The sequence below is a fragment of the Dromaius novaehollandiae genome, chromosome 18 (genome assembly GCF_036370855.1).
Source record: "Dromaius novaehollandiae isolate bDroNov1 chromosome 18, bDroNov1.hap1, whole genome shotgun sequence".
In the NCBI taxonomy this organism is placed as follows: domain Eukaryota; kingdom Metazoa; phylum Chordata; class Aves; order Casuariiformes; family Dromaiidae; genus Dromaius; species Dromaius novaehollandiae.
In genome coordinates, this window is record NC_088115.1 from 4,378,917 (window position 1) to 4,396,662 (window position 17,746).

Sequence of the window (17,746 nt, forward strand, 5' to 3'; positions counted from 1 at the left end):
ATTAAAATTCCATAATTTAAAATTGAATAAATCCCTATAGAACCTAATAATAATAGGAATATTTTTATTCAAATACAGTTAAACCATTTCTTCAGTAATACTTGCCTTTAAACAGCAATGCTGTGTCTATAGTAACAATAGGTCCAGCAAAATATCAAATCCCAGGAGAGGAGTCACCCCATGGGCTGCCTTGAGAAATATTTAAATATACCAATAATACATCTTAGAAAAAATAAGAGAGATTTCTTTTATACTTATTTATAAACTGGAGGGATCATGAGATGACAGTCTCAGTTGGACACCATAAGAGACCCAATATATTTGAGGAGCCCCAGAATCCTCAGATACTGGTGGTTTATTGGACTAACAGATTACCTCAGATAAATGTATTAAGGCCAAGTTCAGGAGCAGCTATTTTCCCCTCCTTGGTAAAAGAATCTATAGGAAGGCCTTTAATTTTCCTTAACCAGGCCTTCTTGCGCTCTTTTTGTTGATCTTCTATGAGTTTGGTCTGGTTTGCCTGATACTGAACTGTTGTAGCTTCCTGATACGCCACCTTCTGTTTTCTTGTCAGAAGCCTGAAGCCACTGTTAATCCGATAAGGGTCTGCAGCATATTGAAGAAAGGGCTTTTTTTTCCTGGAAACAGTTTCAGTTTTCAGTTGTACAATCATGGGTGTTGATTTGATTGGTTCAGAGGAAGTGGTAAAGTGGCCTATAAGCTGGACCCCAGCTGCAGGTAGGGGAATGACTTTCCCATAGCCACTGCGAGCTTTCTTTTCTTCCAGCATACCACAATGTGACTTGGGACGTATGATGGAGGGAGCAGGAATGGAGGACTTCACAGTGGGTCCATGCAAAGAGTTTATTAGCTTGAGCTGCAGCCTTTTGGTTTCAAAGGGTGTTGAAATTCTTTTCATGGTCAGAGAATCACTGTTAGATCTCATGTGTTGGAGCTGGACTGTCTGATCCTTTTCGTGCTGCATAGGAGTTTTGTATATTTGCATTTTTTCAGGGTGTTCTTGCTGATGCAGTGGCGGTTCCAATGCTTCTGTGACTGTTGGAGTATGCTTAATATTAGAGCTGACTGGGGCTGACTTGTAGCTGTTCTGCAGTGTACTGACAGTTAAAAGTATCTGGTTAGGGGGCATTGGACAGCTTGGGTCCCTTTTCTTTTTATACTGTAAAGTGGCTTCTGTCTTGTTAGCATGTTCAGGTACATAGAAGGAAGAGCCATATTCAGATTCACCATCTGTTTTCAAAAAAAAAAAAAAAAAACCCACTGTCTGAATATAGTTCGAGTCAAGGATAGTTCTTGTGATCTTTGGCAGGGTAGTATTCTGAGCAGGGATAGGGATGGATGCCAGATCTACAGGCATACGGGGAGTCCAAGTTTATCTACAGAACAGGCAGTATAAGAAAAAACAAACCAATGATATCTATTTCAGTTTGTTCAGCCTTAGCCTCACTACTGATGCTGCTAATATCTGCCTTTCTCATCTCATGGTTTGTGCATTGGAAAAAGGGTTAAAGACAAGTCACTTTCTGATAGATGTCAGTGTCTGAAAACCACTGAGCAATTACTACTCAGATCTGAATTTGAATTGGAAATCACAAGACATGCTTCATAACCTTCCTTTGATGTCTCAAGTCATTTACAGAGTGATTATCTGATGTATGACACACCAAGATGGATTGTGTGATTATGCCCTTAACTAAGAAACAGAGATTTTAACAAATACTGTGTAGGACACTCAGTACCATGGCCTTGGCATAGCAGTTCACTTTGTCACTTTGTTTTGCAACGCCATGCCATTTGCATGTCATTGTTTTGCAATACAGCTCTGTTTTTCCAAACTCATTAACTGAAACTTCTGCCCTGTGGAAATGTATTTCATACAGCATTAGGTTATAGCTCTGAAAGGTGGAACACAGAAAAATAAACTAATGAAAATCATTATTCCTTGTTCTTCAGTCCCAGAATTTAGAACTGTTTAATCTGCAAATACGTATGGCCCTGGATCTCAGTTACAAGCACCATGAATTTGGGGTTGGAGACATTCAGCTGATCTAAGCCGTTCTGTTGATTTCACAGTCTGTCTTTCTTAGACTCTGAGATATCTATATAATTCCCAACAGATGCTGAAATTAAAATCTGGGAAAGGCTATAAGTTAAGGGAAAAAAATGCCATATGGCCAAAGACCATGTTTGTGATCAGTGCTATCTCATTTTCAAGTTTCAGGTTACCATGTCACTGTTGGCTGGCTGAGACAATTTGCCAAAAACTTATTTTTAAAATGATCTTCTGAGTAACTGATATTGACCTGTTTTACTCACTGCAAACCCTTCATCCAGAATGAGCCTCTCTTCTAGAGATCATTACTTTTTCTTTAATCAATTCATTTATCTTAGGGGCACTCATTTTAAGAATTACTGTCGTATCTGGCTTTTAACAGTTCTTACCAGTATCTGCCACTGTTCTTGCAGAATATGCTCTTGTTGACTTTTCTGAGTCAGTCATATGGGCCTGTTGTTTACCAGGAATGAAAAGGTTTTTCTGCTGCTGTGCCTGAGTGCTAAAAGATTTTGTGCTTTTGAGCAAATTCTTGTGCTTTTGAGCTGCTGATTTCATCAGTTCGTAGCAGAGAGCTAGAAAAGAGAAGAATGAATAATCTCTGAAAACTTTGATGGTGTTAAACATTGATTTCCCCCCACCCCCACCTTTTTTATGTCATAACTGATAGGATTTCAAGTCCTGTTACCATTTTGCCGCTTATCATGGCTTCTGAAAGTCTAGGTTTTAAAAATAAATCCGTAAGTATTTGATTATCAAAAACCATCATAGGCAATTCAAAGATAATATAGCAAATGCTGTTATTTAAAAATATTAATATTAATGTGTATGCATACAACTTATATGTATTTGTTGCCACTAAAATTAACATATTTAATTCCCCATTTGTTTCCTGCTTCTGCAAACTGGATCTTTCAGCAAGTAGAGCTACATCAGAGAAGTTGGCACGTGATGGTTTTAAAAGTATGACAGCTTTCTTAGCCCATCACTTTATCTGCAACACAGTTTGAATGTAGAGCTGGCGGTTTGTGATAAATACTGTATTAAATACCTGCAGACTTAAATATATATATATATAGATATATATATATATATATATATATATATATAGATATAGATATAATGTTAGTTTAAAAGGTGCCAGTTCATGTGCAGTTGCATTTCCCAATGATGGCAGATTCTGAATGCAGGTGCTCTTAAAACTTTTTTTTGGGGGGGGGGGGATGATAAATAATTCAAGCACTGAATCAGCTACATATTTCAGTGCACACCAGGTATAGGAATATGAATAATACTGTTGATTTCTGCATTAATCAAGACAGTCACTGTCATTTTCCAACTGAATAATGTGCTGAATTTATACCAAACCTTCTTTCTAAAAAGGTGTAATTTCTAGGCCTTTGTAAAACCTTTGCAGAACCTTTGAGATGCCACAGTATGTCTACCAGATTGCTCTGTAAAGAGTGGAGAATCTGCATATTGATTAGGATGAAGGCAGTGGGTACTTGAAACTATTTCAAAACTTATTTTAGAAATTGATGCCAGAGTACTGCAAAGACCGTATGTAGTACTTTGAGACATTGCACAGCCTTTTGGTGACCGGCAGCAGATCAAGTAAGACAACATTAGCTGGTCAGCGTCCTTCATCTCCAGAGGAAGCTGATATGTCTTCTGCCTGACTTTGTCACGTTTCATTTGCTGAAAGTGAACCGGTGTTTTGCTTGAAGGCCCTTCGTGGTGTTCCTTTTTCTTTCCTGTCATGTCTCGGTCGGTCTTTAACATACAGTTCCACTTGACATCTTCAAACTGGAACATCAGCAGACAGCTCAGTGCATTGATCACCATCCTGGAGAATGGAAGGGAATCATTAACAAAGCAGTTATTAGCTAATGGATCCATTTGCTTGTGTGTATTACAAACCTTGGGTACTTGAACAGAAGTGAGGAAACTATTGCTTGTTTAAGGAAGAGACAAGCAGTAGTGATTACTTTCTTTCTAGTCCCTGCAATTAGATGATGCATATTCTAATTCATGTAGTTTGTATGAACTCTACAGGGTTCTTTCCATCCAACTCTAAGGCATAATTAATTTTTAAGATGAAATTTCCTGATAGTGGGCTGAATTAGACCAGTATAATGCCAAAAGAGATGGGAAGTACCGTATTATTAGGGCCATTTAAACCTGAACTGGAGGGGGGGAGAAGTAGAGAACTACCTTTACTCTAGAGGTAGGGATGTGATGGAACCTGGAAGAATTTTCCATGATTGTTTTTGAGAGAGAATAGGTCATGGAACAGGTAAAGGTCAATGGTAGGACAGTGCAATATGAAAATGCACAGTTTCTTAATTTGCAAAGTAATCTAGCTAATCAGTTCAGGGACTGATTGCAACTGTTATCACTAACCTATTTTCTGCAACACAGAAAGAGGATATGGGATCCCCTCTGCTGTTCGCCCTCATCACTTTCAGGCAGCTTCCACTCAGGTAGTTAAATATACGAATCTTTCCATCAGCACAGCCACTGATGACTCTGAGATAGAGAAACTCCAGAAACAGAACTCCTCTGAAAACAAGACACACAAGTGTTGGTACATGCATCATGCTTTCATGAAGAGACCAGAGCAACTAACTCCTTTGTCTTGGATGAGATGTAAAGGTCTGTCTGCATCAACAGGTTTAAAAAAATTGCTGATCAAGATATTTACAAGGCCTGGTAGTGAACTCCTTCATAATCACTCCCACTTTTTGAAGAGGACCAAGATGACTGTGTCCAAAGAAACAAAACAAAAAGAACAAAGCTTTTTCAGAGCCACCAGTGTCGTTATGTCCATCTGTTGCATTATAAATTTCGTTTTTTTGTCTACGAAAGTAAATGAAAACAATCAGATGCTACAATTTTCAGTTTTAATATGCAATTAAAATATAACAAAGTGACATAATACACAGCTGATAGTGCTGTAAAGCACATAACTCAGTCAAATTTCACGTGCGCATTATTCTCTATTCTTGATCAGATAGTGTGATATCCTAGTAAATATAGGTTGGATCCTTGAAATATTGCACTGTAAAGGGTCACAACTCTTAATGCATCCTTGTTTGTGAGCAAGTGGTTACATATTTGCATTTTAGGTTATTATAGGTCTGATAAACTGACAAACACTTGTTGCTACCACCTATTGCCTGACATTGTTTTTAAGATGAAGACAGAGCAAGGATGTTTTAAATTCTAGGACTGGCAATTAAGACATTTTATGTTCCTGTAAGGGAGACATTTTCTTTACAGATTTGTGGTGATCATTTATGGATAACTCGAAAGACACATGTAATTCCTACTTTGGGTGGCGGAAAGCTGTTAGGCATCTCTTATGGTTTCCCAACATGCTCCATGCCAGGGCGTATCCATCAGTGCTTCCCGTAACTAAGTGCCACTGATCAAAAGACAAGCACTTAACTGGACCTTGGTGCCCTTCTAATACCTGCAAAGTAAAACAAATAGATTTAACACAGTATCAGCATTCTGAATGTAAACATAGCAAGACAGCTTACTGCAGGCACAAGACCATCTTCATAGAAGCTTTATCAGATATTATTAAAATATACCAATACCCAACATTATTAGTCCCTAATAAAAAACATTCTGGGCTTGCTGATGATGATTAGCTACTATCATGGAATAAACATCATTTTCCATAATCATTATGTGTGTTAAATATGTTATTGCATTGTAGAACTGCAACCTTCTTCCTCTCGAGTAGAAAGAGTCTCTCTTCTTTCAGAGATGTGGACTAATGCAAATTCTGGACATCTGCCAAGGTAATTAGTGACTCTGGCCTCAATCTTTAAATTGCAGAGCAGCTAGCCAGCTGTTTCAAGTTTATAAACTGTTACTGGTTCTGAAAGCAACAAATTTCATGTTTTGGGTTAATGTGACACCTCCAACACTGGAAGCTATTGGTCAAACACTCTCACTCCCTTCCCAGTTTGCCAGTGTTCATACAAAAGCAGATTCTGCAAAGAATAGATAATAGTGGAGCTTTGAGCAAAGTAAATCAAACTCCAGTTTAGAATTTGGCCAGTTGTTTGTAAGCCAGTTTTTACAGCGTTCTCTCACCAATAATTCTGCAGTTTCTTTTGCCAGTTTAGACTGCTGGCAGGGGGGCAGAGCGACTTTTTTTCTTTCCTTGGAAGGCTGTGGCATAAACAGAAAGTCATGATAAACTAGCATAGAAGGTTTTTGACAATTTAGCACAGAATTACCTACCTAAGAAACTTACTTTGATCAGAGCTCCGGTGTCAGCATACCAGACTTTCACAAGTCCCTTGTCACAACCACTGACAATGTGGGTCGCATCCATTTTAACTACCCAAATAGTATTGTTGTGTTTCAGCGTCTTGAGGCATTTCCTGCTTTCCAAATCCCATACTGTTAGGAGTAAAGGGCAGAAATATTAAATATCCATGTTCAATGATAAGTTCTGCTGAGTACAGCATGAATTGGAAGATATTACTGGAATTTCAGTTGCATGTTGTGCCTGCAGCTCAGCTTGGAGCCAGGTATTGACTTAAAGAGTTTAATTATATGACTAAATTTTTAAATGCAAGGTCTAGAAAATGGCATATCATTTTAATCCTTAATTTATAAATAAATGACAAGGAAATCTCTGGCAAAGCTGAAAATTGATACCACTCTCCCAAGACTTGGTCTAGTGCTGAAGCCACAAAGCCATTTAAAATTGAATAAGAGCAGAAATAATGAGAACTTATGCAATGACACAGTCAGACTCGGGGAAAACTTACTGTTCTATAAGCAACAGTATGAGAAACTAAAATTCACCATCTGATTTATATACTTATTTTCAGAATCACACACTTCATATGTCACATTCATCATGACTCCAAGTACTGGCCCATTTGTTGTTACCATTTGCTTTTGACTGGGAACCTCCTGGTCTCAACTCTCACCTTTCACCATCCCATCTTTGGCTCCTGACACAAACTTATCTTTGTGTAAATCCAGGCAAGTGATGGTCCCCGAGTGACCATTAAAGATTTTCGTACAAGCACCACTGTTTATATCCCAGCATCTACAAAGTAAGGACCAAAAAGGGAATCCAGTATTAATATCTAAACTGATGCCTTACTCATTATTTGCTACTTAATGGGCCCAGCTGTCCTCACATGAACACTGGGTTAAATCAGGAGTCATTCAGCTGTGCTACTGGAATAACGTAGCAACAATCAAATCAGCTTTTATATTAAATTTTTTCTCGTAATTTCTCATCCACCTCCAAACCTGCCTGGAAACTTGTAGTTAGACTTTATCTCTGGCATAGTTACTTTAAGTTAGCCTTCAAACGTAGACCTTTTTAGATAACCTTATTTTTTTACTGGCTGGTCTCAAGGTGACTTCTATTGACTTTAGACAAGGAACTCAAACATACACATAATCACCCCTTCGGACTGGGGAAGGGCAGGGAGGACCCAGTTTGAATCAGTATAAACTTCTTCCCTTTTTGTTAAATGCTGTTTCTGAGGAAGTTACACAGTTGCCATGGCAGAGCTGGACAACTGCTATTTCGCTTTTCACCCTTCAATATTGTGATATTACATATATCTTACAATACACATCTTACAATATCAACAGACTTGAGATTTAGGGGAAAAAAAGGGAACTTAGAGAGATGCTGTCCTATGTGAGTGGAGGATATGTTTAGTTATCTACTTTCCTTTTTTTATCATCTTAATGGAAATGATGTGAAAGACAATTCCTAAAGTTTGGGGTGGAAGGTCTAAACCCCGGGTTGGTGTCCTGGGGCAGAGTCCTAGTGCTGCTCACCTGATGCTGAGATCAAAGCTTGCACTGAGAACGAATCCTTCCTTCTCATTGAGGTACAGCGCTCTGATGCTCCCGGCATGGCCAGAGAGCAGAGGAGGCACTTCTTTCATTTCCAGCACACCAATAAACCTCACTTTTCGGTCTGCAGAGCCAACAGCTACCAAGTTTCCACCGCTGTAGTGGATTACTCTGTTTGGGTCTGATCTGGATAAGAAGCAGTGGTTGAGGTGAGCTTTGGCCAAATAATGACATCTAACAGGTCTCGTCAGGCTGTAGAAGTTATTGACAAGCATTTCTATGATACTTGATGCCGAATTATAAAGCAAGCTGATGGACAACATGCTTAGGTATGTGAATCTTTTGCAGGGCACCACAAGCAAGGTTCAGTTTTATATACCCAAGTTTGTATCTGGGCAGTAAGTTTGAAAATGGGAGGCAATTCCTCCTAGCATTGTGTCTTTTGTGACCCTCTGTGGATTGCTAATCCTTACATCTCTAAAAATGACTCAGCTTGGTATCTTATCAAAAAAATGGATTATACACTGAGGATTCTTTAACACCGATGCCGAGAGACCCTTTTCCAGCCACCCGTTCCCACAGAGGGATGTCAGGACTTTCTGACAGGTTTTCTGAAGCCACTCGTTGGCCCTACAGAATTAGTACAGAAAGCAGCTGGGCAGTCTACATACTGGTCCATGAGGACACGAATGTTGTAGGAGCCACAGAAGACATTTCTCTCTTCCAGCTGGATGGTGTCAGTTTGCAGACCATGATAAGCTAACTGCAGACTATCTTCCTCCTCCTCCAGAAAGAAAGAGAAACACAAAAACATTAACTTGGGGGGGGGGGGGGAGGAGTGCAGCATTACTCCATAGTACGTATTAGCTTGATTCCCACTGTGCTGATGAGCCTAATAGGTGGAAAATGTCCATAGGGAACACCTAGTGGGCAGGAACTTCCCAATTAGTACAGAAGCAAGGATTGCTCTCTGTACATCATTCAGGGGCAAAAACTAGAACACCTGATAATAGCACCCTTTATCCTGTGGGGAGAATGTCATGTCCTCATGATGCTGCACAGCCTTGCCAGTGCCCCAGCTTTGAGACTTTTCAAGGGACCGGAGGGAAGCATTAGTGCAAGGTAGAAGTTCCTTCCATTCAGAGATGCAGACTCCCTCCCATGCAAAGGAGGACTGGGCAAGTATTGGTCCTTGTGAACTGCTCATGATGGTGCAACCCAGAAGCAGGAGTAGGAGAAGAACAAAGCTGCATCTAATTCACAGTCCAGTCTTCCAAGATCACTGTGTCCTCCTCCCTCCCCAAATGCTGGAATGTAGGATCTACAGAAGGCAAACCACTTCCAACATACCTTCATTTTACTACTCCATTTGTGGTCTTTCACTTGGATGACATCTCCCTCTTTGTTTAACCGTGGAATTGTCACATTGACTATTTTAGCGTAGTTGGAAACCACTCCCCTAGGGCATGATCCCTGGAATAAACCAATAGAGTCAGCACTGTCCCTGCAAAGCCCAAGCACACAAAGGATGCTGCTCATAGGCTTTATCTCAATGCAACGCTGAGCTGCACACACTGGCTTGTTCTTTGGGAGAATTGTCATGTCCTCATGATGCTGCTTAAGACCACTGGGTTGCATTTACCACTTTATTGGTATAAGATTGAACTTCTTATGAAAAAATACCTTTTTTTTTTTTTTTTTTCCAAACTTAGGAATCTTTAGCTTCCAATAAGCTGCAAAGTTTTTACCTTTTAATGGGGGCGACTTCAAGGCACATCTCATCTTTAGTGACCACTCAGCTGATTTAGGATCCCCATACCTACCAAGGGGTGAAAGGCTCTCAGCAAATCTTTATCAATATAGAATTGTTTAAGATTCATTTTTAATGCATGGAACCTTTCATTAAACCTTCTTTATTAGCAGAAGGCTCAGATTTCCATGCTCTCTTCCCAAATAATAGCATGCACTCAGGCACATAATCCCTAGCTTTAGGGGATTTGCTTTTACTCTTAACTTAGTCTATGGCAGGTCTGTACTAACCAGGGCAAACATTTACCCCAAATTCTGCTCAACTGCATCCCAACCACCAGCTCTCACTTCCTGCGAGGAAACCCAGCTTTTTCATGTTCCTATGTGGTGCTAATAAAGCTCACTGTTCTGGCTGCCCCAGGGAGTTACTGCACCTTTGCACCCTATCACTAGGTCCTGAAAGTCCAGTATTTTTATTTGTGACCAAGCTTTGTTTACTTCATTATAAATTCTTGATGATCCAGTTTCAGAGCTGCAGACTCTCTAAAGGTCAATAAAGGCTATTCTGTTGTGCTTGCTTATGACTGTGTGAACATCTAACCCAGCTTAGCTCTGCAGAATGAGAAAGGAGGAAAAAGGAACAGGATGAAGTTGAGAAGTGACCTCTGGAAAAAGCACTTCCATCTAATGGCCTGGGCAGTGAGCGAAAAAATCCTCTTTTTAAAGTATGTGATAATGGTAGAAGCCCAGGCCTCATACCTGCAAACAGAGGATCTCCTCCCGTATTATTTTTTGTGACACATGTTCCCTCTTCACTTCCTTGGCCAGGAAAGCCCAACATTTACTCACAGCCACACATGTGTTGAGGGATTTTCGATCCAAAAGCCCTGAGGAATTAAAAGGACAGAGTGGCTAACCCCTACACACATTAGAGGCCATGTCTGAGCCTTAGGAGAAACCATCCCTGGAAAATTAGAGGACCTTTACCCAGGATGTACGTGGACAGGTGAGTTGGCAGGCAGCGAATGAAGTCCTTGTACTTGTTGACATGAGAGACTGACTGGAGAGATGCCGGAACCACAGTGACACCTGGAGCAACTAAGGACACAACGGATGACTTATCTACCGTACCAGGACACTTCTGGAAGACATACTCACTGTTTTGGGGACAGACAAACACTGTTGATAGTTGACCACCTAGAAGACAATGGAATTGGCAGGCTGTAAGTGCTTGAGCTTTGGCCTATATTAATGGTACAGTTGTTAGTAATGCAACGCAAGAGTCAGTTGACTTTAAGCCGACTTTCGAAAATCCCTTCAGTAATGTACAGTTCCAAAGATGGTGGGCATTCTCGTACTACGGGAACAGAGAGTACTCCATGTCTTGAGGAACAATTCACACTCTCCATCACAGGGCTTGATGGTGCAAGTGTGGGGGATGCTAACTCTTCCCAGCTATCACTGCCCTGAAAGGTGCTGAGGGCTCTTCCTAGGTGGAAGAAAACTGGGTGATTAGACATGCCATGGAACACCCTAGGTGGGCATGGTGGAAATGCAATGTGGCATTTTGCTTCTTAAAAATAGAAGATACTTTCTCTACCTCCACTTCTATCTATAGGAATCACCAGCAAAGAGCGGCGTCTGTCCTAGTCTTTAAGGGAAAATATCAAAACACCCTTCTGCCAAGAACAGAGCACTTTAGTCTGAAAGGAGTGGGAGACCCTCTCATCCTTCATCCATTGGATTTTCTTTCATGAAAATACAGTTTTGTTCATGATATTGCAGAAAAAAAACCCAAAACTCTCTCCTGTTCCCTCCAAAGTAATGGAAAGGTAAACGCAGCACATGCCCTTCTCATATTATTAGTGGTTCTTTTTTTTTTTTTTTATGGTGTTCATAGACACCTCTAGCATCTTTGTCAAATTGAAACCACCTGTGGTGTGAGGCTGTCCTTGCTTTTAGGTGCAACACGATCCACAATGCTAGATTATGGAGTTCAGATTGTGCTGGTGGAACACCTTCAGCCTTACAGAACAACACCTTGCCATACTCAATAAGCAAAAGGGATATACTATATTTTTCATCTCAGCTATAAGATTGTGCTTCCAGCACCTCAACAAATTTGGGAACTCACTCAGAGCAAAGAAACACCTGTTGAATGACATAATCTCCCCTTGTACCAGACTTCCTTCAACTTTCCAGCTAAGTATTGACAGGACATGCTCTGCTTTTTTGCAAAATGAGCCCAGAAAACAATTGTTGCTAGGCAGTGCCAATTGTTAACGTTCCAGTTCCTTAGAAATGCCATAGATTTTCTGCAATATTAAATACTCAGGTAGTGGTACCTGTATTACCAAACTGGCTGATTTTTGCAGACGAGACTCTACTTGCCAGGGCTGCAGATGAAGTGCTAAAAGATTGTACAGCAAAATGAATCCGGCAGCTGGGTTGAGGATGACTGTCATCTTTGACAGTGTTTAGAGGTTTAGGAGATGATTCATCTGTGTCTTCTTTATCTGGAAGAATTAAGCAAAGAGTCAAACTTTACATTCACAATAGGCATCTTAGAGTTGAATTAGGGGATTGCAGAAGTTAGAATAGGAAGTATATTATGCTATATTACTTATTCCATCACTTCTACCTATGCAGAACTATTCCCTTCAGGGTTTTCTTTGGTATGGTTTTCATTACTTAAAGAATTCAATTGACAACCATTCCTTCTGAGATCTGTTGCCCAGGAGAATTCATGTTAGGAAGTTTTTTCATTACATTGTTGTCAACTATACATTGTTGTAGGCTATACTCCTTTCTGATGATCACCCCTTTTAGGCAGTTACTATGCACGCTGATGCCTGCATACAGGCTGTCACTGTAAGAAAGAGTTGGTCCTCGGAGCATAGTTGGGTCAGAGTAAAGCTGCCGGGCCTGAGTCCCATCTGGCTCTATTTCCTGCTGCCATGAATGCCCGTTTCCTCCACAGCTTGTGTCCTCTCCCTCTTGCTTTGCCCACTTACTTCCTACAGCTGGAAAGATCAGAGGTCGAAGTGACACAGGATTTGCAGCATTAACCAGAAGGTTAATAGTGTGAGCCAAATAAAGCTACAACTAATAGTTAATGTTGGCTGAACTGCTGCTTTCAGCAGTTACCCTTTGTGCTGCCTGCATGGAGAATTTTGCCACATACAATAAAACATCTGCTTAAGAGGGGAACAGCCAGAGCAGCAACAGTGGGAGCTGCCTGACTGCTGCAGATGACAAGAAGGAACCAGCCCCTACGGCTGGGCAATGTTACATTCATCTCCAGCACCATCCCTGGAGCATAGCACTTGTACTCTAGGGATAGGTCCTCTTTGCCTAGCTCACAAACAGTTGCCTTCACCTTGCCTTAAATTCAGCCAGCTTGTAAGGTCTCAGCTGAAAGTGATAGAGAGGATCTGTGCAGTTCAGGGGAATCCAGCACAGTTCCCCTAACAGAGCAGTATCTTTCTTTCCTACACTGATAATGTGAAAAGAAGCTAAAGGGTAAACTGTCACAGCATCAGAGCCACCAAACAGTAAACTCAATGCAATTTATTACTGCAAGTTTTCTGTGGGAGTCTCTCCTAGATCAAAATGAAAGTTCCCTGGGCCACATCTTCAGCTGTTGAAGGAGGACACAAACCTGATTGCTCTGAAAACAAGTTTTTTTGTCCAGTTTTTTGCCTGATAAGAAGTAAATAAAAAAAATCAGTTAAAAAATCTATCTTACATCATAGTATTTCCATTCTTTTACCTAGCTCAGACAAAAACATTTGTCCCATGGATCCTATGTATAACCAAAGCTAATAGATAGAAGGAGAAGAGCTTTAGGCTAAGTTTTGTGATCTTGAGTGTCTAGTTAGTAATTGATCCATTAATCCTGCCACATCGGCTAGGTCATCGGCTCTCATACACTGGAGCTATGCTGATTTGCATCAGATGACAGTCTAGCGCCCCAAATCTCTGTGGCTTTTGACACTACAAAGAATTAGAGAGTCTAGATCTGGCCCTATGATTTCATTTTGACACCGATGAACATTGGTGCCCAGCTGGCAGGGGGGAGCTCGCCTCTCCCATCGGCGTCCTGCTTACCTGTTCTCGCAAGGATACTTTGCTCTCGCACCAGGTCAGCTGCCGCAAACAGTAACTTGGCATCGCAGAGTTTCAGTAAGAGCAGAGTGTAGTTTGCTTTAGTCCAATAGCTGCTTTTTGCAAACCAACACCACGTGTCCTGCATCTCCTGCTCTAGCCTTCGTGGATCCAAAGCACCATCGAAACTGGAGATGTTCCGATCTCTGAGGCTGCAGCCGATTTGGGAGCGCACGTACGTGAAATCCTTCTCCTGGGTCACTCTCAGAAGTCTCTCGATGTAGCTGAGTAAACTGAAACTGTCAAAACGCTTGATGATGCCCAGCAGGAACTTCCTCTGGGTGAGCGCGCCAGCTCGCAGGAACCACTCCTTGGTGGAAAAGATCCTCCAGGCCAAGACGCAGGTCTCACAGGTTTCGCACACAGGCACTAGGTCTGTTTCCTTCCCACATCGCAGACTAGGGGCAGAGCACAGGCTGTACTCCTGCCTCTCCATCACTCCAGCTGCCCTCCCAGGGACAAGTACAGCTCAGGGACAGCAGCTTGAACTGGAGAGCCTGGGAGCCAGGAGCCTCCGGCCAGCCACCTGCTTGCCTCCTGCACAGCCCCGCACAGGGATGGGGGTGCACGGGGACAGAAGCCTGTAGGTTCGGAGGCCTCAGTCCAGTGTAGGATGGAGGCTCACAAGGATGGAGACCCGCAGGTTCGGAAGCCTCAGCCCAGCATGGGATGGAGACCCACAAGGAGGAAGGCTCAAGGGTTCAGGGGCTCAGCCAGTGTAGGATGGAGGCACACCAGGATGGAGGCACGCAGGCTCAGAGGCTCAGCCCAGCTCGGGATGGAGGCACGCAGGCTCAGAGGCTCAGCCCAGCTCGGGATGGAGGCACGCAGGCTCAGCCCAGCTCGGGATGGAGGCACGCAGGCTCAGCCCAGCTCGGGATGGAGGCACGCAGGCTCAGCCCAGCTCGGGATGGAGGCACGCAGGCTCAGCCCAGCTCGGGATGGAGGCACGCAGGCTCAGCCCAGCTCGGGATGGAGGCACGCAGGCTCAGCCCAGCTCGGGATGGAGGCACGCAGGCTCAGCCCAGCTCGGGATGGAGGCACGCAGGCTCAGAGGCTCAGCCCAGCTCGGGATGGAGGCACGCAGGCTCAGAGGCTCAGCCCAGCTCGGGATGGAGGCACGCAGGCTCAGAGGCTCAGCCCAGCTCGGGATGGAGGCACGCAGGTTTGGAAGGCTGCAGGTTCAGAGACTCCAGGCCAGCGGGGCATAGAGGCCCGTGGGGCTGGAGATCCACAGGCTGGGAGGCTTCAGCCCGGGGCGCGATGGAAGCCAGCAGGGATGGAGACCCGCAGGATCGGAGGCCCCTGCGCCGTGCGGGATGGAGCCGAGCCCCAGCGGGACGGAGCGCCGCGCCCAGCCCAGCCCAGCCCAGCCCGCCCCGCCCCCCGGCGTCCGCGGCTCCTAGGAGACACCCGCTACCGTAAACCTCCTCCCTCCCTCCCGCTGCGCCCGCCGTATTGCCTCTAATATCGCCACAGCCAGCACCAGAGCCGCACCAGCAGCAAGGTGCACGGCAGAGTTTTACCGTTCCAGCTGCATTTCTGCCCAGAAAAGCGGTGTCTCTCGATAAGCATTTCAATTTTTTACTAGGAGTTGCGCCCAGGAGAACAAGGCAAATCTTAAAGTACCAGATACTGAATTTGGACTGTCTATAGCCTGTTCATGTTCTTAATGTTTCATTTTAGAAGGATGGTTATTATGGCTGTTCGCCAATTCTTAAAACAGGGGGAGGGAGGTGCCCAGCCCCAGCCGTCCGAGACCACCAGCCATGAGACGAAAAGGTCAGGGAGGAAGAGGAGGCAGCTGAGCACCCTGGCAGCCAGGTGGTGCAGGGGCCCTGGAACAGAAGGTAACTGGAAAGGAAAGTAAACAGATGTAAAGAGTGTCTGGAAAGTGGGAGTACAATCGGCCTTTGGACACTAAGATTTTTGTTTTTATGTGTGGAACCCTAGAGACAAATGAAGTGAACAGTGTTGATCCAGGGAGTATTTGAGAACAGACTGTGCAAAGTCCTCAAGTACTTTGCAATCAGCTTTTGTTGATCAAGAACAAATACATTTCCAGTCTTACTCCAGACTCCCAGCCTACCCCTGGTTGGCAGAAGGCCTCATTTAATGACTTAATGAGTTAAAATACACATAGAATAAGAGAAAACCAAGCTGGCTCATCTGTTTGGGAGAAGTAGGAGGACTAATGAAGTCATACAAATGCTGTCCTCTGAAGAGGCAAAGCCAGTTTCTCTTGCAGATGAGCCCAAGTGGGAAAGCAGGAGAGCGCAGACCAGGCAGGCAGCAAGGAGTTCATCCCTCCCCAGGGACTCTCTGGTTACCCACAAAGACCCAAACGCATTAGTGGGTCACATACCTGGGTCTTGCTTTCTGCATGCCAGTAAACACAAGTTTGGGGTTCCTGCTGTGCCCGTTTGGCTCTTTCATTTATTGCCAGTTAGAGGTAGAACAGACAGTGCTGGGGTGGGAATAAGATGCTCTTGGCACAGCAGTCTCTCTTGCAGAGATCTGAGCAGGGCAGGTGCAGCGGTTCAGAGTTTTGTGCATGCAGACCAAGCTTGCTGCACGAAGCATTGCTGGCTCAGGCCCCCAAGCAGCTGCCCCGTGCCACTACATCACAACAGTCACATTCCCCACCTGGGACTTCTAATCAGCAATTTTGGGAGAGCAAGCACAGAAGAGAAGAGCTCCATCCTCAGCAATTCTTACCCTATAGAGGGTTGTTTTCCTGGAACAAAGCAGACATAATTAGCCAGTTATAACACCACCATCCCTTTGCACCGGTACCAGACATAGCTGGGGGTGTCTCTACATTCTTGCTTATCTAATTAAATCAAAGCTTGACATGCCAGGCTGCAGAGATCACAGTCCCTCCTGCAGTGACCCATTCTACTCCCTATGCACTGAAAATGCTCTTCTAGGTTGCATCTAGGAAACAATCTTTGCCTCCATGACATGTCCTTCACAAGCACTATAAAGTCTCCTTGGAGCATTTAAAAACCTGCTGTATAGGGGATAAACCCCAAGAAGGGGACAGTCCTCTGGGAAGTTGCAGGCTGCTTCTTGGGCTTGTGAGGACCAGAAACATCCCAGGCAAATCCAAGTTTGCCATGCTACCCATCTTGGGGAAACTCTCTCTTTTGGTAGCTCTCCAGCTCTTCCAGGTCACTAAGAAGAGATCTTAGCTCTCGGTCCTCCAGTTACAACAGCAGCATATGTTTATATTGGCTTGGGCACTTTTCCCACTAGAACAGAGTCACAGCAAGTGGTGCCACAGTTGGCATCAGCCTTCTCCCTCCTCATGGGGGGGCATACGGCCAAGGGGAAAGGCAAAGCAGCATCTTAAATCAACTAGAAACAGGATTTAGCTCAGCAGGAGCGTGGATCTAATGCGGGCTAGGGACCAAGCCCTGACATGGAAGGTTTTTAAACTGGAAGGGGTGGTGTATGAAGTGGGGGGGAGAAACCACAGCATGTGCCAGCACTGACAGCCCACAAGGGCTGTCATTCCTCCCAGTCATAAGCAAACAGTGAGCAACAGCAGTTAATGCGCTGCTGGGCATCACTGGGCTGCAGCACCCTTAGAAAGCCTCGGAGCAGTCTGAAGACCTCCACCTCCTGGCTTCAGTGTCTAGGCCTGAAAGCAAGTGCACAGAAACACCTCTGAGTGTCTCTCACACACACAGGAGTGTGTTAGAGGCAGCACACCTGCACAACAGCACTGTGGGAGACAAGCTGCATGCAGCTGGAGAGCTTTTTCTTTTGCTTTGCACATGCCATCACAGCCAACAAGTCCAAAGCCCCCTCTCCCCACTTAGGCAGTAGTCCACAAAAGCCTGCTGGGGAGCAGTTTTCCTCCCTAGCATGCCAACAGCAGCCACAGCTCCCAGCTGG

At 43.9% G+C, this 17,746-nt stretch overlaps 1 protein-coding gene across 1 annotated transcript; it reads right to left on the reverse strand.

Annotated features, from left to right (window-relative positions):
• Positions 1–61: 61 nt before the first annotated feature.
• On the reverse strand, positions 62–15,216 carry FBXW10B (F-box and WD repeat domain containing 10B). Its single transcript, XM_026120610.2, has 14 exons — positions 13,787–15,216; positions 12,022–12,192; positions 10,664–10,873; positions 10,436–10,563; positions 9,278–9,400; positions 8,599–8,711; positions 7,910–8,113; positions 7,036–7,157; positions 6,348–6,496; positions 5,407–5,549; positions 4,478–4,636; positions 3,646–3,920; positions 2,464–2,649; positions 62–1,251 (listed from the first exon to the last, which is right to left on the reverse strand). Exons 1-14 carry the CDS (start codon positions 14,277–14,279, stop codon positions 377–379), a joined length of 3,351 nt encoding a protein of 1,116 aa, XP_025976395.2. The 5' UTR covers positions 14,280–15,216; the 3' UTR covers positions 62–376.
• Between the last annotated feature and the right edge of the window lie 2,530 nt (positions 15,217–17,746).

Coding starts and splice junctions, on each gene's coding strand:
- FBXW10B (XM_026120610.2), bottom strand. CDS start 14,279: ATGGAGAGGCAGGAGTACAGCCTGTGCTCTGCCCCTAGTCTGCGATGT. Junction 10,564..10,663: donor CCTGTCCACGTACATCCTGG/GTAAAGGTCCTC, acceptor TTAATTCCTCAG/GGCTTTTGGATCGAAAATCC. Junction 6,497..7,035: donor CAAAGATGGGATGGTGAAAG/GTGAGAGTTGAG, acceptor TACTCCTAACAG/TATGGGATTTGGAAAGCAGG.